Source organism: Cynocephalus volans, chromosome 6 (assembly GCF_027409185.1).
Source record: "Cynocephalus volans isolate mCynVol1 chromosome 6, mCynVol1.pri, whole genome shotgun sequence".
Lineage (NCBI taxonomy): Eukaryota > Metazoa > Chordata > Mammalia > Dermoptera > Cynocephalidae > Cynocephalus > Cynocephalus volans.
The window spans coordinates 78,195,228-78,218,888 of record NC_084465.1 but is presented as its reverse complement, the minus strand read 5'-3'; the positions used below and the strand labels follow the sequence as shown (position 1 = coordinate 78,218,888).

At 34.1% G+C, this 23,661-nt stretch overlaps 1 protein-coding gene across 6 annotated transcripts in view; it reads left to right on the top strand.

Moving 5' to 3' along the window:
- DGKB (diacylglycerol kinase beta) overlaps positions 1–23,661 on the top strand; it is a 633,703-nt gene that overhangs the window by 125,364 nt on the left and 484,678 nt on the right. For all 6 annotated transcript variants that reach the window (XM_063099140.1, XM_063099138.1, XM_063099137.1 and 3 more), the window contains 5 exons: positions 1,529–1,648; positions 10,020–10,137; positions 12,569–12,657; positions 12,740–12,856; positions 22,763–22,861. In XM_063099140.1, the coding sequence (XP_062955210.1) occupies positions 1,529–1,648; positions 10,020–10,137; positions 12,569–12,657; positions 12,740–12,856; positions 22,763–22,861 (543 nt within the window). The remainder of the gene's footprint in view (positions 1–1,528; positions 1,649–10,019; positions 10,138–12,568; positions 12,658–12,739; positions 12,857–22,762; positions 22,862–23,661) is intronic.

The following is a 23,661-nucleotide window of genomic DNA, read 5'->3' as shown; positions in this document are numbered from 1 at the left end:
GGGGCGTGGCGGCTGGCTGGTATGGGGATCTGAACCCTTCACTACTTAGTTTAATTTTGCTTAGTTTTCAAACTTTAGTGAAAGTATATCGTGTTGTATGTGGTCTTCTGAGATTTGCTGTTTTCATTCAACATGATGCTGTTTTGATTCATCCATGTGAAAGAGTCCAGCTGTAGCTCTTTTGTTCATGCTGTAGAAGGAGTTTGTATCAAACGAACCCAGGCTTTAACATTAAATTTGTGAGGTACGAAAATAAAAGCACCTGCCCTCTGAAACAAATGCTCGGTCTTTTATTTCTCTTCTCGATTATTAATTTCTGCCAACTCATCAGCATGCCCTCAAGAGGCAAGGCATTTTAACCAAATCTTATAGCATTTTGCCAAATTCTTAATAATTTCTCCTATCTTTTATTTTGAGGATCATGAAATCATTATTCCAACATCATTTTTGTTCCAAAAAGCCTCCTTCTTTCCAATATCTGTAGATCAGTTAGTTGCTATGAAGGAAAATAGTCTGATTTTTAAATAATTCCTGAGGAAAGACACCAAGCAACCAAGCACAGAAGTGTTGTGGCAAATAATACTTCAACCGACAGATCAAATATTTAATTTTTTGCAACTTTTCAAATCTTTGTTCTAACGCTCTTTGCATTTTTCTTTTTCCAAAACGATTAAAATTTCTATATTATATAAGGGCAGTGAATTCCTTTCTTAATTAAAGTTCTTAGCATGTTTGCCATTTTGGTGTCATTAGATGAGTAGTAGTTTGTCTTTTCAGAAGCCAAGGGTAATATGTTTAGGATTTAGATATAATTTTCATGAATAATAATACAAACAACTTACTATATATGTCAGGGTCTCTTCTACTTATAATAAATACATTAACTCATTTAATCCTCACAACGACCCCTTGATGCAACTACTGATATTATTGCCATACTGCAGAAAAATAAATGTATTACAAACAAACACAATGGAGAACATTTTGGGACATTATGTGCAAGTCGTCTTTAGAAAAGAAGTCTAATCAAATATGATTTTATCGTTTAACTTCTTAGCTCTATTAAGTTCTGATAGGCAATTAAAAGCACCTTAATTCCTTCGCCCCTTACTACTTAGCAAAGAATTATTTGAGCTCTTTGCCATGAAGTTAATTTGTTCAGACATTTTCTGGCATATATATGAATCTAAAAAAAATAATCTGGAGAATTTAATTAAAGATCACTTTCACCCTTAAAATAAAGATGCCTTCTTGTTTTAGCTTTGCTGTTCATTGAAAAATATTAAAAGTTAATGTGTTTCTTAAAGTTGATCAGCCTAAGTAGCCAGGTTCTAGAAATCATAACAAAGTCATTATTTCCTCGGTAATAGATTAAAGTTGTACTGAGCTACCAAGACATTTATCCCAACTCTCCACTTAGCTACTTGTCACAATTTGTTACTACCAATTCAATGCAATGCTTCGTTATATCATATGAAATGTATTTTATTGATTCATTGCAAGTTTTCCCTCATCTCTGCTACTCCAGATCCTCCATGAAATGATGGAAGAAATTGACTACGATCATGATGGAACAGTGTCTCTGGAGGAATGGATTCAAGGTGGAATGACAACGATTCCACTTCTTGTGCTCCTGGGCTTGGAAAACGTAAGCATTGACACAGAGAAGGCTTGCCTAGTGGTCAGTCAGTTGGGTTCTCTATTAACATTTTGATTATAAATCCATCTGGCCACTTTCTACCATGAAGCATGTACTGAGTGCCTGGAACTTTAGATGAGTATGTGCCACAGTGCATCTTCGTGTGGTAATGCTTGCCACAAACATATTGATTCTTTGTAGGCATTACCTTAGGGTTAAATATATATATGAGTATTTTACTTTCCTTTGTTTTTCTCTATTTAAAGTAAAATCTAGTATTTTTTAGTTATTGACCTTCTTATATAATGCAAGAAATTCCCTGGTATTCTATGGTTCTTGCGGTGCTCCATTCCGTTCAATCTTCCCCTTCCCATGTAGATAATCTGTTTTATTGATAGCCAATATTTGGAGGAGGCAATTATATATATATCTGAGGTGATGAGAGGAAAAATATTTATATGAAAAAAGTAAGTTTTACTTGCATGTCAGCAGATTAGATGAACTCTCATTCTAAGTCTGTCTGAAGTTGTGTCTCCAGTGGCAGTTACATACTGATTTCAGGAAATAAAATAGATCAACCTAAGATCAGAATGTGATATAATGGTGACTTTTAAATCAAATCTTACTATCCCAGGCTTAACATAAATTTCAATAATTCTTAATTTAAAAGTCCAACAACATAATAGTCCGTACTAGATTTTTTGGATTTAACATTAACAGTTGAACAAAAATTAACTATAATATGTATATAGTAACAGGTATGCTTAGATTCAAAGAGCATTAGGGATGAAAAGCACCATGACACATATAATATTCAGAATTTCGAGATGCAGGAACATAGTGTCCAGTTTGCTGCTGACCCCAAAACTTTTCAAACTTCTTGTTATCAGCAAAAACAATTTTGTAGATTCAAGACTATACCACACAGCCTTGATACCAAATTTTTAAAAGTCAGCCCTCAAGACATCTTACAGTCAGTGTTTGTGAAACATATGAGTGTATACAAAAATATGTTTGTGCATACGGGTTTAGGAATGTATAAATGGGCTTTAGAAATATACAAATGGTTTAGGGTTTAGGAATATGTAGGGTTTAGAAAGAAATAAATGAGCATCAGGAGATTAACATTTATTTCTCTTTACTTGGATCTTCAAATTCTTTTATACTAAGTTTAATTTTATCCTTCACGAGACTTATGGGATTTTAGATATGGTTGGAAGAAAGAAACTAAAAAAATACTAACAGGTGATATGTGAGGATACTTGAAAAAATTCGTGGAAACATTATCTTTCAATTCTATTTTCCACGAACTTTTTGAAATGCCCTCATATAGGAAATTATCCTTAAATTAATTTATTAAAACAAAAGAAGATAATAAGTATAGATCTTATTGCTCCTGAATATTTATTTCTACAATTTGAAAATTAATGAAACAATATTTCTTTATACCTGATATTCTTATACCACACATATCTAGTATCTTTTTATAACAACTTGTTAGATATCTCTATTTATAAATATTTGTTCAATTGTTCAGTATACCTTATGATAAAAGCAATTATACAAATTAGATTACTGGGAGGAAAAAAATTGGCAAAATGTTAGCATTTTAAGTTTTAGTGTATGTTCTATCCGGAAAAGTAGTTGTCAGATGACTCTAGTAAAGAATTTCTAATAATAATAATGGTTCTCTCTAAGGAAATGTATATTTTTAAAGCTAAACTTCGTATATTGTAAGTATTTATGGAAATTCTGGTATGAGAGAAGGAGGGAAAATGTAAAAATGAATAAGTAAACTGGTAGTCAGAGGCGGGACAGGAAAGTACAGAAGATACTTCATCACCTATATTTTATAGAGTTCACAAATCTATGTGGATTAGCTATAATTTGAAATATTTTAAATAAATATACCTCATTTGTTTCTAGTACAGTAATATATTTCAAGTGTATGGCATTTTTTTTTCTTTAGTGCCCATTCAGTTAATTATACATAGTTTACTTTATTATTATATTTTAAATTTATGTTTTATGTTTTTAGTAAAAAGGGATTGTTTGGAACTTCGTAGGAGAAATCAATTTAATATTTTATAATAGTAATTAGAGCTGTGTTCCAGTGCTGTGTTCCCAGTCATGACCACTAGATGGCAGGGCTACATTGTTTAACGTTAAGAGGACACCAAATATCCAAGAGATTGGTTATTTGTTCCCCTATAAAGAACAATTGTGAAAGAAGAAATTTTCCTTTTCTTTCACTTTTTCACTTCTTTTTAAAAAAAAGAATAAGCCAAACACATTTTAAATTGTCTTTTAATATAATGTATAAGCCATATCATGATCATGTGTAATGATCATAAAACAGAGTGTCTATTTGTTAGAAACACCTTTTTAATTCTAAGGTGTGGTTTTTTAAAAAGCAGAAATGACACCAAGACAATTATGCGATGAGGGCCTTTTTTAGTAACTGAGTTTTATTTCCTTTCTGTAGGTAGTTAATGTGTTATGTAGAGAATCTGATTCATGGTGCCTTTGCTTATTAAATTGGAAATCTAGATGCTTTAGCTTGAAGTCAGCTATTTATTGTGAAGCCTGTCTTGTTATGTTGTCCTATATATTCTTGGCAATTGTCAGTGATGAGCTTGGGGAGTAGTTCTAATTGACAGTGCATGTTAAATACCACGGTGTATTTGAAAGCGACTGTGGTGTACAAGCCAAATTACACAGATAAGAATATTGTCCGGGGAGAGTAGTCCTCATTTGTAAAGTAAAGCACAACAGTTATGATTTTGGTATCATTTATTTATTTCTATCAACAGAATTTAAAAAGCTATTCTGTTTTAAATTATATCTGTTTTGGTACCAAAATCAGAAAAGTACTTTATCAGGACCTGGCTCTATACCAAATACTAGAGATAAGATTTGTTTCTTTTCTCTTGCAAGAATTTCTGCAAATTTCACAAAACCCAAGGTAAACTGGTCAGAAATAGTACAGTCTTGGTGTTTCTCACATCTGAAGGAAAATTGAGAGTTTTGGATGGCTTTGTTATTTTGATTACCGCAATAAAAAATTTATGCTTGAGACTTATTCTTTCTTCAGCATTCATCTCATTGAAGAATTGTTTTTTAAAAGCACCTCATTTAATGAAAATATTTTTATTTGTTAAGTAACTGTATCTAGTAGTAGACTCTGCTCCAGGGACTGGAAACTATTTGTAAAGGGACAGACCTTAAATAAAGTGGGCTTTGGAGCCATAAGGTCTCTGTCACAACAGCTCGACTCTGCCATTACAGCACAAACGCAATCACAGATATTGTAATGTATGTAAATGCACCAGCAAAGGTATGTTTTGAGAAAACTTTATTTGTAAAAATGGGTTGCTGGCCAGATTTGACCTAATGCCATAGTTTGACAACCATCGATTTATTCTATCACTAATTTGTAATATTACAAACAAAGAGTTTAAACTTGTTTTTAATCATTCAGGAGAAATGAATCTAATACCTTTCACTTAGCACAATCAGATGCCCACAGTAAGATATGAGGACTAATGGAGAGATACTGTAGGAGCAGTGAACTTATCAAATTGATCTTCACCCTGGCTTTGTTATTAACTAGGTCATTTTGGGCCAGGGAGTTTCCCTCTCTGGAAAAATGAAAAGAAGTTATTCAAGAATATGCCTTTCCTTTCGTAATACTCTTTTGGTTCAAACGTTCCTTTTCTAGATGAACAAGATCATTAATAAGGCTTCAGTTTCTGAAAGTTGTAATCTTGGATCATCACTGAGTTTTTCAAGGAAAATTCCTAAATTTATGTTAGTATAAAAACAGGAATGCACATTTAAGCAGTAGCCTAGGTTGAAATAAGTATACCTTAACTTCTTGGTTGTAGATTGTGCTGACAGCTAGACTGTATATTCATACATATATATGTTTGTATACATATGATTGTATATGTATATATGTAATTTTTTTTTTTTTTTTTTTTTTTTTTTTTGGTATCTGGCCAGTGCTGGGATCTGAACCCTTGACCTTTGTTTTATAGCAATGCACTCTAACCAACCAAGCTGACCAGCCAGCCCCTGGATTTATATTTTGATCTCACTACATGTGCTCAAAAAATCCTAGTCTTTAATCTTGTATTTAATTTAAACTTTGCCTTTGATTGAGATGGTTCAGTTTACATTTTTTTTTTTTTTTTTTTTCCTAACTCAATAGAGTAAAATGCAGTGTGTTCTCTGGTAAAATTTCTCAGCAGTAGAGATTAGAAGGTGATGTATTTTTAATAGACTAAACTTCACACTCTATTTTTTAAAATTCTGATTTGCTTAAGAGTTATGGTTCTGTTGTCTGTACATTGCTTGATCTGGAAAGGAGTTACGGAACTGGGTAAATTCAACAGTTCTGGAGATTCCAGATTAGGTAGTGCAATGAAAATGACTATGTGGTACTATGTGCTGTTAAATTTGCATTTGAGCTTAAGGAATGTCAGGATCCCGGCCTCATCCTCCAAAGGCGTGGTTTGGAGGCAAGTGATTGATTGCAACTCCACCCAGAATCTTAAAACTTCTCTCTGCATTCTCTTTGCCCAAGCCTAGTACAGCTCATCTTTTTGTCTAAAAGAGTTGTTTCTTTCACATTGTTAGGAGTTTTTAGAGACCTTGGACAAAAATGTGAAGTAATTTAATGGTTCTTAGTATTTAATGAGTTGGAAGCAATTTGATTTGCAACTTTAGCTCTCGGATGTTTTATAACTTAAGTCAGTGGAAACAAGGCTAGGTATGGGGGTAGGAGCATTTGGGCTGGGATATCAGTGACATTTCTTCTTGGGGTCTTTTGAAAAAAATATCTTATTTACAGTAGCCCTAGTTCACATAAACTTTATATATGATCTTGAAAGTATTTAGGGAAAAGCTAAAACTTTAGCAATCACTAGGATAATGAAATAGATTTCAAAAAGTTTCAAAGATCATTCTTCCCTGTGAAACATCCTTTGACTTCTAGAGAACTGAGACTGAGGAAGGACGTGAGGTTCCTTCTCAGCATGACTAGCCTAGGATTCGTCTAGCACTTCTCTCCGTCATTAGCACGGAACTGAACTACTTCATTGTAATGTACAACATTATGTCTGGTAACAAAAAATACAAGAGCGATTTTTTTTTAATTAAATAAAGTCTAGTGAACCTATAAATATCTTTCTCAATTCTTCTGGCTGAAACATTGGGATGTTGCACAACTCAACCCAATGACTGTAATAATATTTGCTGTTTATATAACACCAGTCTTCTGAGGAGCTAAATTAACTTCGCAGGTATTGTAGAATGAAACCTCACACCACAGCCTGGGGAAAGAAAGTGGGTACTTTCATTTTATTAGAGAGAAAAATAAGAAGAAAGGTGAAATGGCTTATCAACATTTTCATAGTAGGCCAGGAATCAAGCCTTTTGGATTCCCTGTTCATTTCTTTTTTATAAAAAATGAATTCCTTTCTTGGCAATAAATATTTATTTGCAATAGAGGTACTAATGGTAATATGCTCTGCTGGCTGATAGAATTGAGTGAGAGACAGATTCTCCCCCTCCCCCACTAAGTTTACAATCTAAATAAGACAAGACAAGACATGAAAATACAGAGTTAGAGTATAATTTGCACTGCTGAGAAGTAGTTGGCTCCTAGTTTCAATTTCTTCTCTTAAAGAAGTCACATACATATTTCATCCCTTGCATATTTTGGCAATGTATCCGGCTAAGAGCTATAAAGCTATTTAATTTATTTTTTGGTAAAGCATTTTATGCCTGGGTAATGGATTTGTGCATCAGTTTCAGCCTGTAACATGGCTAAGTGTTCTGATTGACAGAACACCCACGTTCAGACTTGTTTATTTTTTGATAAGGAAAATGCCAGCTAACTCAGTCCATATGTGCTTTTCAACAAGATGAGGCTTATTCACATGTAATGGACAATCATTTAAAAATAAAGTGACAAGGATTATAAGAAGAGTAATACATATGAAAATTAGACTTTTTTTTTCTTTCTCTTTTTGCTTAAAAAATATTTTTTAAGCATTTAACTGCTACTCTTAAAGTTTATTAATTTATTTTTTAAAATTAACAACCTCAAATTTAAATTTTTCACATCAGGATGTTTAATTTATATTTAAGGGAACAGAAATTTAAAAATATAGACAGTTTGGAAAATATAGCAAAGTTAAACATAGAAGGTATTCTACTCACATTATAAAGCTACTCGAAATCTTATGACTCACTCAAACCAGAACTGGATTCAGGAATTACTGCAAAACCCATTTCTTAAGTTTTGGAAGAAAATCGAGACACCTGTGTCTTCTGAAGTTCCCTCCATGACACCTTCTGCATAGCTGTTTTTGTTGAGAGCTAGGTAGTACCTTGTCAGGAAGGCAAATCTCAGTTTTGCCCAACACTATAAAAGTTCTGAGATTTGCTCTACTTGCAAGTTGATGTGTTAGCCCTCCACAGATTCATGGATGCTAGCAGAGGACATGAGACTCCTGGGTCAAAGACAATGGACTTCATTACTCGCAGCAAAGCAGGCAGCAGGAGCTTCACGTTTGAGCCAGTTTTCCTTGCCCCCCAAGTCTCATGGAAACCACTGAGTGTGACCCAAGTAATTGGTGGGCACAGCATTAGAGCTGAAACTCCTGGCTTAGGGAAACAAAATCTGCTGTAATATGCAGTAAACAAACCTGGTTAATCTTTGCTTAGAAAGGGAGATTATTTTTATTATACTAGACAGTACATAAACCTTCCCTCTCCTCTGGAGGAAGACACATCTCTATTGTCCAAGTCTGTTTGTTATTCAAATTTCTTTGAAAAGATAGCCTGGAAAAAACCCAAACCAAACCAAAACAAAACAAAACAAAAAACAGCGCTTCTGCTTACAAAACATGCAGAAATTCAAGAGATCCATAGGGAATTATCCCCCAGGAAGCATTTTCATTAATGTTTCATATTATGATGCAAATTTGACAATTCTGGTTCTAATATAAGAATTAGTTATTATAGGTTTTCTCTGGTATTACAAATCTGGCAGATTACCTCTTGACTGGGAATAGGGAGAAGTGGTTAGGAGTACTATTATTAATATTTTATTATAGAGAGAAACAAGGTGATCTGTATATGTTTATCTCATCCCACTACTCCAGAATTAGTGTTGCTGTCCCAGCACATAGTAGGTGCTTAAAAAGTTATTCTGTGAATGTATTCTTAGAAATATGATAATTTGGCTAACCTGAAAAATTATGACCTATAATGGTTTCAATAGGATACCAATAAATGACATCTGGAATGAATCTGAGTTGGATACAGTTTGGTGAATGAAATACAAAGAGTAAGTGTTAACAGAGGAAATGATGGTCACGAAAGTAATGACATAACTCCATTTAATATTTTGACCTTGTAAGGATTCAAGAGATTCATAAGCATCATATTATTTCATTTTATTCTAATCATGAACAATGCAGATGTGTTAAACACATATTAGAGAAGTAGCTGTAGTATTATACAGAGTTTTAACCTAGAAAAGTAAACAATAATTACATTATTTTTGCTAAAGTGTGAATTAATTTAAACCCAAAGTTTTACTGTGGCAAATAACTATATTATTTTAAATAATTTAGTAATACAAGTTTAACATTTTTAACATATCTCTGTGAGATTAAAATCATATTTTACAAAAGAGGGGTAAACAAAATAATAATGTGATTAAGTTCTTAAAATATTTATTTTTAAAATTTACTATTTAAGACATATAACAATGCAATAATATAAATTATAACATACCAGTAATCTCCAAATGAACCCCTAGAATATCATCAATAACTTATCTTAATATCATTTTTTCTCCATCCCATCCCCTTCCTTTGCCTTTTTACAAGACCTTACCACCATCCTAAATTTTGCACGTTGCTACGACTAAGCAAGGGTTAACATAGTCTTTGTAAGTTTTCATGTCTCAGGCTCTTTCACTCGAGAGCATTTTCACTCTCTTTATTCGTTCATGTATGGAACCGGGCTGAGGATAAAGTATTCAAAGGCGAGGCAGTCACATCCCTGTTCATAGGGAGTGCTCAATTTGGCAGGTGACTAGGGTAGTTTGGGGTACGCTGTTGAACTGTTCACATCAGAGAAGAATTTGTGGGTTGCTATGGCATCCAAGATTTGTTAGCAGTATCTCATTCCTCTAGAGCACATGTGTTTTTCTAAAGACTGTGGTGATCTTGGAGAAAGTCAGAGATGAAATAACAGATTGTCTTCCAATGCTTCAGTCCAGCTCTGAATTTTATTGGCAATTCCATATTCCACTGTTTATTTCATTAAGTGAAATCTGTTTCTCTTACGTCCCCTGCAGAACGTGAAGGATGACGGACAGCATGTGTGGCGACTCAAGCATTTTAACAAGCCTGCCTACTGCAATCTCTGCCTGAATATGCTGATTGGCGTGGGGAAACAGGGCCTCTGCTGCTCCTGTGAGTGTGTTTGCTCTGCCTGGGCGTCATCACTTTGAGGGAGCAAAGTCTGATTTCATGGACTAGTCCTATCTGTAGTTGGAAATCTGAGAAATAATCTGGATGCTCCCTGTACCTGTAATTTGTTTCCCTGTAGTATGTTTCTGAATGCTTAGGCCACTCCAGTTTGTCCTTTCTTGTACGAACCCTCCCCTTGGAAAAAAAACCAAGGAAATTTTCCAACTTTTCAACCATATGTTTTTTTCTCCACTGTAGTGTAGTTCATTCATGATTCCCATTTCTTCTGGGATTATTTTGTAAATTTCTACTAATGTCTCATATGTATATGTTACTGATGTTTGTTCTTTTTCTCCTTCTAAGTTAGCCACATTATTCACATACACTTCTTGTAATAAGTCAATTTCGTCATGTCTTTTAAAAAACGGAGTTACATTAATTGATTAAACTAAGTTTGCATTGAAATTAAAAACTTATAAGAAAAGCAAACTAATTTTACACCTCAAGCACATTATTTTTAATGCTATCATAAAGAAAATTTTTTATATGTGGTTAATAGATATTGGAATCCAAAGCATTACCTGTTCATGAGCTGTGGCCATTTTTAAAATTTCAGTTCACTTATATTTGCAATTTTTACTTTATTCTAGTAAGTCAATACTGCCAATTATAATTTTCTAATAATGTATGTAAATTAATTTATAAAATCACCTAAGTGTTTTTAAATCTACAGCAAATCTGTCTGAAAAAATTTTGCATTCCCTTATTTTCCTGCAAAATCAGAATAATAGATATTATATTCTCTTCACTGAAGTTTGAAGTTCTCTGTTACTCAAGCAATTTGTCTATCTCCACACCCTTTTCTGCTACGTACAGAGTTACTGAAACTGTCAGGTTTATTAGACACATCTGATTTTTGTGCATTTAATTAAATGTAATTTCTTACCGGACTTCCATACAATACATGATTTTCAGATTTTATTTTATTTTTATGTAGTTAGCAGCTTCTTTGTTAGTATGTTTGGACATTTACTTTCTCTCAGGTACTATTTGACATTGAAAACCATGTTTTATTGCCACATATGCATATGATTTCTTATGTGTTTAAGGATTTTAATAAAGTGAAGTGAAGTTTTCCATGTGTTAGATTAGAGGACAGTTTCTGATGGTCTTGTTTGAAAGGTTAGTTACACTAGAACATTCTCCATGTACAAACGAAGTGTTTTGTTTTTATTGTATTTGTTTTGATTATATTTAAGGAAATGAATTTTTCATGGTAGATTCTATTGATAGGAGCATATGAAAGGAAATGATAACTCATATAAGGTGAGTGATGCTATATGAAGACTGAGAATTTTGCTCACAAACTTTTACTGGTTCGTGTGGTGAATGCAGCACTCCTAACACCATTGCTAATTTGGAAGAGAAGAGAAAGTATGTTTTCTTCCTCAGTGTGACCAAGGAAATCACAAATGTGACTATTTTGCAAGAGTTTTATTATATGAATACTATGTGGATTTAATATTTTTCATTCTAATTTCAGGTGGTGGATAGTTTTTTTTTGTTTTTGTTTTTGTTTTTAGTGAGAGGGATACATGATTAAAATTTTATTCTATGTATTTATGCATTTAGAACTTTTAATTTGGAACCAGCATTTTATTAAAAGAATTCCTGTATATGGCCCTAATTGTATTCAGATTCAAACCATGAAAAATTTGAAGATGCCAAAAAAGTGTATGTCTTGGTTTTATGATACACGTTATATGTATACACACATATATATTTGCTTGTATATGTATATATATACATGTCTGCATATAAAGATACATTTTTGTTTATGTATGCTGTATGCATCCTAGCAAAGGCTGTTCCTTTTGGACAAACAATTCCACAATGGCAAGTGAGGGATGCACTTTTGCTAAAGGCTTGGCATGTATGATGAAATCTATTATCTGGAAATAGACTAATCAGCCATTTAAGGTTTAGATAAATCAATAGACAAAATAGCATAAATTCATGGGCTTTTATTCCCATGCCTGCCAGCTGCTCTCATGCCTATACTTTGTAAAATATAGATCTCTTCCTTCTAGCAAATGACACCAAGCCATTTGGAAGTCATCAATTTGTCTTTAATATTTTTGTCATCTGGGAATTATTGTGAAAAATTTGAGTAAGGACTGATTTAATTAAGCATTTCCTGCTATGCCATGATAGAGGAGTCTTGGTTTTTCACATGCATAATATTTCCTGTACTAATTGGTCTTTTGTATTCCATGGTAAAAACAGTCGACTTGGACTTTTCCTTGATGTGGCTGATTGGATTGATTAGGGAGCAGTGGATACGAAATGAGGTTCTGTTAATGTCATTCTTTCCCTGTAAAATTGCAATCAAGACCAGGATTAGCTCTGAATTTGCGTACCTGTTTCCTTTCAGTCTGCAAGTACACAGTCCATGAGCGCTGTGTGGCGAGAGCACCTCCCTCTTGCATCAAGACGTATGTGAAGTCCAAAAAGAACACTGATGTAAGTCTGTGGCCATACTTGTTTTCTGAGGGTGGCAATTATGGATGCCTCCTCTTACTACAATGCTGTTGTTCTGTTCTAGGTCATGCACCATTACTGGGTTGAAGGCAACTGTCCAACTAAATGTGATAAATGCCACAAAACTGTTAAATGTTACCAGGGCCTAACGGGACTGCATTGTGTTTGGTGTCAGATCACAGTGAGTAACACTGGGAAACAAATCCCAGCATTCGCTTGGTGACTGTGGAGCCCATGCTCTCTGACAGTCCTACCTTGGGAGGGCTTTCTGAACTTCAGAATAAGTCAGCAAAAAAACATGGAAACTTCTTATTTCATCTGGCTTCCAAAGGGTTAGGGTCAGAGTCATATTTGTCCTCATAAAATCTAGAATTTTAGAGTTGTTGACAATCTTGGAGATGATACTGTCATATGATTTCCAATCTGCGTTCTATGGAGCGCTAGAGGTTCCCAGGACAGTAATCAGAGGCCATGGCAAGGCATATGCAGTGAGAGTAGGATACCAATAGGGTGGAGCTCAGCTTTCCCCTCACCCCACAACATTATTTTTAAAGGGTTTTCTGTTTCACATACTGTAAATTTATTTTAATCACAGAATTATGGTTTTAGAAAGGGTACAAAAATGAACAATGTGGTCTGAATATTTTATTATATGGTGAAGATACTAAGACCAAAAAAAGGGAAGCAAATTGTCCTTAGCCACATGGCTAGGTAGAAATGGAAGAGAGTCTGTATTTTAGGTCTCAATGCTTCTAAGAACTCATTTTACCCTTTTTCTCAACATGTTGTTGCCTTGTTCCTTCAGTTAAATGATAAATCAGGGTATAAGCACTATAGATGTAAATGCTCATCATTAATGGTGTTGACAATTAAGAAAGAAGAGATATTGGTCTTTCCTGGAAAACACGAAGCCTTCACCTGTTTTGGATGATTGTCAGAGCTGACTTCAAATAACTTTTGGAATAAATGCAATTGTTAGATGGTACCTCTAGTGTTTTATGTTTAATTTCTGGCAATTAAATTGAATGCTCATTTTCTAGAATAGCTGATAATGTAGTACAAAAACATTTATAGGACTAGAGTTTTGTTTTGTTTTTCCAGCATAGTGTTTGAATACTCCTGTTATAGGATTAATATTCTTGCTTTTGTCAGAATAAAACAGTAGGGAGCACTGAATCAGTTAAGTAAATACATTTCTCTACAGTGCCCCCAACATCCCACCACCAACACATCCATTAAACAATTTTCTTATATACACACACACAGGATAATGAGAAAAACAAACTGTGACTTACATTTCAAAACCACAATTAAGCACTTTTTTAAATGAGCACACTTTCTTCAATCATTTTCAGCTATTACTCAGTTAAATTATATTAACATTTGAAATTTTCTCAATTATGAAAAATAGTTTTACTTTTTGACATATTTGGTTATTATAATAAAATGTTTGCCAGTGATTTAAATTACACACATGAATTGCTCAAGCATATTAAATTCTCAGTTTTAGGAAGACCACAAATATTTCATTTTTTAAAGTTCATACGTATTAAAGAATAATTTTTTTTTGCTAAGCATCTATAAAAATATGTAACTCTTGTTTCAGATCTTGTAGGAAACTTTTTCTTTTATTTTTTCCATAGAATGCATCTTTCACTAGTCACATTTCAACTTTAACATGAACTGAGATGGAAATTATCAGAATTCATTTCTTCTTTGTGTTTCAGATTATTTTCCTATTCTTTATAAATTTCAGTATGATGTCTTAGCTTTACTATTATCATCTTCTTTTTTTTAGTTTCTTAAAAAAAAAACAGTGTTTTAAATGTGTACTCAGCTTAACCACTCTAACAGCATGCATTGCTGGCTCTCCTAACACAAAGCTTTAAGAGCTTCTACAGTTTTCTTTGATTTTTCTACTCCTTTCTCTTTTTAATTTCCATGAAGACTGTCTTCTGCCCTTTCCATTCTATGGGAATCACTTTCCTCAAAGTTGGCATGTCTAGTGGTCTCTCATTGGTACTCAAGGCATCTTAAAATTCTTTTTTCCCCTTTATTTATATTCCGTTTTTTCCCTTTATTCTCTTTCTTTTGTTTTAGTGATTCTTCTAATCTGTAACTCCAAAATCTACACCTAAATCTACCACTTACCAATTATGCATTTATCCTTTGTCTTGATCCTGACCCCAGCCTTACAAACAGTGAAGTACTTCCTTTCACAGGAAAGAGAGTATTACCTCTGAATAAACCATATTTTTAAAAAAAGTAAAGACTTTATGTTCCAAAACAGCTCAGACAATATGCTCCTAACATTTTATTCTTACACTAAAGATCAATAAATACATGAAGATGATTATAGTTGTCACTATGGCAGAGTACAGCATGAGCTGTAAATGTCTTTGAATCCCCAAATTCAAAATAAATAAATAAATAAATAGATAAATAAATAAATAAGTAAATTGCTGAGTTCTATTTAGGAATCAAAGCTAAACAGCTGGGGATCTCTGAGGAAGTTAAGGCAGAGTCAAAGAAAAAAAATATATATATACAGATTTATCATTTAACTGAAGGAACAAGGCAACAACATGTTGATAAAAAGGGTAAAATGAGTTCTTAGAAGCATTGAGACCTAAAATACAGACTCTCATCCATTTCTACCTAGCCATGTGGTTAAGGACAATTCGCTTCACTTTTTTTGGTCTTAGTATCTTCACCATATAATAAAATATTCAGACCACATTGTTCATTTTTCTACCCTTTCTAAAACCATAATTCTGTGATTAAAAAAATATATATATATATTTAAATATATATATAAATATATATATGTATGTATGTTTTTTTTTTACCTATATACATATGTATACATACACACACACACACACACACACACACACACACACACACACACACACACACACACACACACACACACACACACACACACACATACACACACATATATACAGCTGCACTCTTACTAAGCTCTCCCAAGTCCTGAGTCTTCTGGCCAATCTCAGCCTTATTTGCTATAAATCATGAGCTCCAGGAGTCTCATGAGTATTAATTTTATGAAACAAGACTAGCACAACTTTTTTCAAAAAGTTATCATATATTTGGAAGAATATACAAGCTTCTCAAAAGTAACTTCAGCCTCTGTGCATTTTTGGATTTTTGATTTTAAGGAATGCTAGGAACATATTTATTAATTTGTTGTTTTTGTGTCTGGGCTAAGCAGAATATATTTACCTCAGAACATTTATATATTTAGTATTATTTATAGTTTTTCTTGAGCCACTGTATGAGCATTTTAGAATTTATAAAGCTGATCTGCTCTTGGCTGACGACTATGTGCTGCTACTGATTGCCTTTAAACAACTGAATCTTTCTTCTGTCCTTATACTTTCCAGACAGAGCTGTTAACATAGTAAACAGCTAGCAGAAGTTATTAGAGTGATGGGTATAGCACTGTTAATGTTGAGCTTCAGGAAGACCTATTTGAAAGAGTTCCATGAGGAATAGTTTGCAGAAAGAAAGAGAGAATGAAGCTTGGCTTCATTTCAGCATTTTTCCAGAAGCCATTGCTTCCTTTTATATTTGACTTTTGAAAATGGCTTAAGCATTCGTCATACCAACCAAAGACTTAAGATGGTCTTTGTCATTAGTTATGCCATCTTGGGCCATGTATGTAGCCAGTTTGGGCTGATTTCCTAAACTGTAAATACCTATTTTATGAAATTGTATGTGGATTAAATGGGTAACAAATCTGCATAGATGTGTTTAGGAAAGGACCTCATACATAGTAAATGCTCAGTAAGTAACAATTTCTCTGTGAGAATTAGCTGAGATACCACGTGGGTGTACAAAACCAATCTTGGTGCCCAGAGCATCCTCCATGAAGAAGACTCATGCCATTTCTCTGTCACCTCTGGAAGGATCTGTAGTTGCCCAGTCTAAGTCAGAACAGCATCTGCATGTACAAAAAAATATCCAAGATCATGTGGTCCTGTATCTCACTAAATCCTAAGTCACGCTGATTGATTTATATTCACAAAGAGCAACTATTACAACTCTCTCATTCTAACAGACACGGTGTCATCATGGTGTCAGTCACTGGAAATAGAATTAGAAGTTAATTTCTTTTACTCTTGTCTTTTTACCTCATGCATGCAACCTATCACTGAGCCTTGACATTTCCTCTTTAAAATATCTCTCTCAGATTTGAGTTTTTATCTCCATATTCACAGCCCTCGTGCAAGCTCTTAGCACCTCTTGACTAGATTAGAGTCAGAATCTTTTGGCTTATCTCCCTAACAGAAGGTACTTTTGCTATAACGCAGGCTGCATACCACCTCCAGAATGATCTTCTGAAAAATACTCGTTTGTTATCATATGTCTTCTTCAGCAACCTATAAAAGGTCTCTGCAAATAAATTTAGCCCTCAACACCCACTACCTCAACTTGGTTTTCAGTTCCTCAAAAATCAGACTCAAACCGAAGCACATGACCACATATAATATTCCTCCCCTACAGAACCCTCTGCTATAGCTGTGCATGTCATTGGAAGTCCCAAGGGAAGACTATGCTTCCCTCCTGCTGTTATTTCACTCCATCCCATTCCCTTGAAAGCACTTGTTTTAAATTCTTAAACTACATTTCAGGAACCAAGTTAAGTTTCCTATCTTCCTTAAAACTTTCCTTGTTACTGGAATTTCCTCTCTCTCTCTCTCTCTCTCTCTTTTTTTTTTTTTTTTTTTTGATTACTTTCTGTACTTTTATTCCACACTAATAGGAAAAACTGGAATGCTCTCCAGTGGTTTCACGCCTGCAGGCTAACGTTGCCTACACTGCTAGACTACACTGGAGCTTCAGCTCCAGGATGGCACATTTTTTCTTGACAAAGTGCAGAGTTCGGAGGAAGTCCTCAATAAGTTCACTTTAGTGACTGATATACTATTTTTGATATTGTTAAACATTGAATGTCATATGTCCTATTTACATTTTGTTTTAAAATATCATCCTGTAATACTCAAATCTACATCAGTTAGGCGAGTAAGTTTAAACAAATATTTTTACATAAGCAAAACAAATGGGAGGGAATCCATTTTCACCTTCATTTGTACTTGCGGCTTCTTGATATTATATTAGTTTGTCGTCTTGTAAATACATAGTTAGGCTTGTAGAATACAGTTTTATCTCCTTTTAGAATCTAAGCACGTAGGAAATAAAAACAAGAAGAGCCTATGTAAGAACAGTAGAAAATTATCTTCTAACCACGCAATTAGTTTTCTGTGCTTCATATTTCAATTCTCTGAGCCAGGAGAAATATTCTCCTTGGGTCTCTCTTTCTCTCTTATTTACATTCTTCCATCCTTAAGATCCCACTGCTTGTACCTGTTAATTTCTGCTGAGAGTGTATTTGCTTGAAATTCTGTTTAGAACATGTTGTAAATTGTTGTTCATTGTGGAAGACTGTCCCTGGGCATGCAGGACCATCCAGGATGGGAGGTTGGTACATTTTATTTGGGCTAAACAAAAGAATGCCTATTTTATTGGTGTGAATTATTAACTATTGGTATTTTAGAGGGATACTCATTTTATTAAAATGTTAAACTAGTAATGTTTAAAGGCATCCAATGCCAAGTACACATTTATGCTTTAGCAAATGCCAGCATTTAGGAAGTACCCTGAAATTGCAAAATATCAGGGTCAATAGAATGTATCAAGAAACAAATACATTCCTCCAAATCAGGCCACCAAGTTTTTCTTTAGAACAATTTATTTCTCTTCCTTTTTTCCCTCTAAATTATTATGAACATTTATTTTTTTATTTTTCCTCCTTTTGACTTCTTAAATTCTGCTGTTTTCTTCTCTGACCATTATATCCACTCTTTTCTCAACATCACCCCATATATGTACATACACAAGCACACACACACACACACAAACACACACACACACACACACACACACACACACACACACAATTTCCTTTTCTTCCTTGCTTAAGACAGATTTTTCCAATAAACATAGACCTGGCTCTAAATTAAGTGCTACTGGAAGTTGTCATAAACTCTGAAATTATTTCCAAGTGCTTAACTCACTTCCAGGAAAAGCTGTTTCATATTATATGGCTCTCCTAGATACGAAGCTGAATCCCGACATGAATGAGGAATTCTGGACATATAAAAAAAAATAATGGTCAGAGAATTTCTATGCCTTATCTTTAAAAAAATTTGAAGATAATTGTGAACAAAAACTAAAAACAAAAACCACAGGTAACAATTTCTTTTCTTGGGTGAACTATTGGTTATTTTACTGAAGATTCAGGATTCATCAATAATCTAGTTTATTTCTGTTATTAGTGAGGATCTTCGTATATAGTCTTTTGCTCATTTGGGGTCTGTGTTATCTTTAAGGCAATTGCCGGTCTTTAACATCTTATTGACACTGAGAAGGGCTCAGCTGTGTCTTTTTCGTATATGCTTGTCCATAAAATGTCATGGTGACAAGTTTAAGCAATTTGTTATTATTGATAATGTTTACTTTTTTCCTTTTTAACTTTTTATTGATGTACATACAGCAAAGGATACATATCCTAAGGGTAGACCTCTATGAATTTTGCACAAATGTCACTTTGTGTAACCACATCTAATCAGGAAACACAGTATTATTACCTGTAACATAAGAAATTTGGGGGTCTTTTAAATATTGTTATATACTTTCTATTTTGTTGACATTTGCTTTTTAAAAAAATAGACTTTAATTTGTAGAGCAGTTTTAGGTTCACAGCAAAAATAATGTATATTTTTAAGCTTGACTGATGGACCTGGAAACTATATGTATTTTCTCTTTTTATATTTTGTCCTCAAATATGTCTCTGAGCGATATGGTACATAAACTAGACCTGCTCTGTGAACTGACTCACAGCTTGGAAAATGATCAGTACTTCTCGCTTGATGTCCTCAGCTTTGACACTTCTGGCTACAAACAATGTCATGATGTTGATGGACACTCAAATATATTTGCCAGCTGCCAAATTTTAATCTTAATGAAAGCCTAAGATATTCTTGTATATTATTAGGTAATATAGACTTCTTGGTTAGGAGAATTTTCTTGCACTGTGTTCCTGTGTCACTGCTGGTTACTGACTTCTGTATAGACCTTGCTATGTGCTTACATTTCTGCAGGACTATCTCGCAGCTGCCCAGAAAAAACTCAGAGATATGGGCCACAGTGGTGATCAGACTGGGAAATCACATACTGGCTTTATTTAGCTCTGCAGAGACCAGTATTTTATGGGACCTATTGTCAGTGCCAATACCCTGAAATCCTCAACCCCCAATATGAAGAGTTACCCCCTCACACACACTCTGGTCAGCTCATCAACCGCATTATTCTACCTGAGTCCTCAGTTTCCAGAGAAGCTGGCCTAAATGCCAAAAAGGTGTCATTAAATTTATTTTATTTTTGTCATCTCTTCTTACATCTGTAACCCTTAAATAACTATATAGAGAAGTGAGTTGTCTTTGATCATATCATTTGCAAATTGTGGGAAACACTTGGGATGGAAATGGAGGCTCTCAGAATATGCTTCTGTGGCTAGTGCTGCATGAGACTCAGTGCCCTGCCCCTCTGACCTTCAGAGTCACAAGCGGAACTTGACACTGTAGTCCAGAGTAAATATCCAATATTTTCTTGCTCTATATGCACAAGGAATTTTATCTTGCATTTCAGTATTTGTAAAGGGTTCTTAGAGTCTGCATTCTCAGTTTTGAAATAGTTGTACAAGATCTAACAAAAGCTTTTTTTCTATAACAACCATGGTAAAACATAGCCTTAAGATACAAAGTCTATCTTTGGTTTTAGTGCAATTTTCATAGCGCTTGGTGTATTAATTTCTTGGGCTTCTGTAACAAAATGCCACAATATAAGTGGCTTAAAAAAATACAAATTTATTGTCTCATAGTTCTGGAGGCTAGAAGTCCAAAATTAAAATGTCAGCAGGGCCATGCTCCCTCTGAAGGCTTTAGGGAAGAATATTTCCCTACCTATTCCAAGCTTCCGGTGGTTACCAGCAACCTATGGCATTCCTTGGCTTGTAGCGGCATCTCTCAAATCTCTGCCTCTGTCTTCACATGGCCTTCTCCCCTCTGTGTCTGTCTTTCTGTCTGTATTGCCCTCTTTTTATAAGGGCACCAATCACCAGATTAGGGCCCAGCCTAATCCAGTATGACTACATCTGAACTTGAATACATTTACGAAGACTCTATTTTCAAATAAGTTCACATTCACAGGTACCAGAAATGAGAACTTCCACATCTCTTTTTGGGAGACCCAATTTATCCCACAACAATTTGAAATCAATTACCTCTAAAACATCCAGGGCCATTTTTATTCTAAAAAAAATTGATTAAGTCCAATAAACTAATAATACATTTTAAACCAGTCAATGGTTTTATTTTTAAAAACTGTGCATTTTCACTTGTTCAAAAAGAGTGTGAGTTTATTTAGTTCAAGTGTGCGTTCAACGGCTTCTGCATCTTCAGCACATCTTCCCTCTTGATGAAGATTGGTAGTGCCTAATATGAAGATTAAACCAATTTTTTTTTCTCTAAAGATCTTTTATTTACTTATTTATTTAAAAAAACTTTTTGTCAGCTGGCCGGTACTAAACCACTTTTTTTTTTTTTTTGTCTTTTTGTGACCGGCCGCACTGCGCTCAGCCAGTGAGTGCACTGGCCATCCCTATATAGGCCATCCCTATATAGGATCCGAACCCACAGCGGGAGCGCTGCTGCACTCTCAGCGCCGCACTCTCCCGAGTGCGCCACGGGGTTGGCCCCTAAACCACTTTTTAAAGAGAAGTTTACATACCACTGAGAAGCAGAGCTGCTAATTATAGACGAATGTGTAAAGATACTTTTATTTCATGTAATGCAGCCTAATGTGCATTAATTATAGTACAAGTAGCCTTAAGTCCAAGGCAGGGAGTTATCGTGACAAAGTTTTAGATTCTAGGACCAGCCACAGAAATACCCCTTTAACATTTGATCACCAACAGTACATCGACACTCATTAGACTCCTGTGCTTAGTTGCTAATTAACTACTTACAAAGGTAAGTCGGTGGGGAAATTAATATAGTCAAGGCTTAAAGGGGGTGAACTTTGATTCAAAACTGAAAAATGATGTGGCCTTTTTTTTGTTTTAAACAAGACATATTGTGTCTTATTAAAATGTTTAATTTTTCTAAAGTATGAATATTTCAAATCGAATTAATATGGAGTAGGGAAGGAGAAATCCCTCTATGCCTTCAAGCAAGTATTATTTTATCAAATCTCTGTGATTCCAATAAAAACCACCACCTCAATTTAAACATCAGTACTTAATACACTATGTTAAAACACCTTAATTTAAAACTTGTGACCAAGGTTGATAAAAATATCATGTTGGGTTCATACATATTGAAAAATAAATAGCACATTATATGATTATACACCAATTTAATGCCAAGCTGGTAAATACAATATAAAGATAAATTTCTATAATCATAATCATCTTCTTTTATTTATATCCTGCTCCTACTGAGATGAGTCTCTGGTTACATTTACATATTGAATTACAAAGTTAAAACTAATGATGGGATCAATTATGCCCCATACTGAGCTGTGCACTTTGCAATGACTTTGAGAAAACAGGAGGGTCAAAAAAAAAAAAAAAAAAAAGCATCCACAGTGCACAGTGATTTCAAGATTATGCTAACAGATAAGATAAGCAAAAGAAGAACTGTAATGGATATAATTTGTGTTTGTCAAAGAAATTAAGCTTTTTTGGTGTACATTTTTAATATAAATGTTTCTGAGAATTAGAAAAGATGTTGGCTGGATCATGAAAGTTGTTACATGGTTTATATGAAGTAGGTATATAAGGGCAAATGGAATGTGAATCCCATTCCTTTCATGATCCTGTTTACTTGTTCTGGTAATTCTTTTAATGTATTTTACATATCTCGGTTGAAATATATTCTACCCCAGGTTTACCGTTGTCATGTGGAATTTGATATTATCCCCCTTTCTCCTTTTCAAGCTTCATAATAAATGTGCTTCTCATCTAAAACCTGAATGTGACTGTGGACCTTTGAAGGACCATATTTTACCTCCCACAACAATCTGTCCCGTGGTACTGGTAAGTTTTTCCTTATCATTCTGCTATAACGCAGGGTTACAATGACTGATTGTTACACTATACCACTAAATGCTTCCAGAGCTAATGTTTCATTAATCAAGGCAGAACTATATAGATCTAGGATACATGACAACTTTGGAGCAGAACACCTTTGCCCACTCCATTTTCTTTTTCTTTCATGTCGCAATACACTTTTTAGTAAGGTATGCTCTAACTGAAGCTGACTCAGGTTTTATCACTTTGTCATGCTGTACTTACCAGAAATTGTATAGGCAGAACACTTCTACATTTTACATATTTTATAGATCTAGCTTCCCAGAATAATGAAGTTATTCTTATGGGCAATTTTGCTGGGGATGCACATAATATATCTGCAAAGTTAAGGGCTCTCATCTAGGTCAGAGGCTACCTAAAACGATGACACAAGCCTGGAAGAAAGCTATGCACTGCTATCAGCTGTTTCTATTTTTTATTGAACAATAAATTTAACTACCAGCAAAATAATTACTTAATTCAATAAATATGAAAGTAAAAAAAATACATGAGTAAAGTAACTCTGCAAAGAACTAACCTTGATGGGAAGAGAAGCATGTATTCAAAGTCAATATTCATAACCATATTCAAAAACCAAATTGTTTCTAAGGTGAAAGTTATTTTACAAAACAATTTTATATTCATGATGCACTTCTCATTTTTAAAAACAAACAACATGGAAATTAAATGGCTGGAACTCCAGTTTGATATTATAAAATTGTAACAACTAAGAAATGTTAGACAAATACTTTTCTAAAGGTCAACCT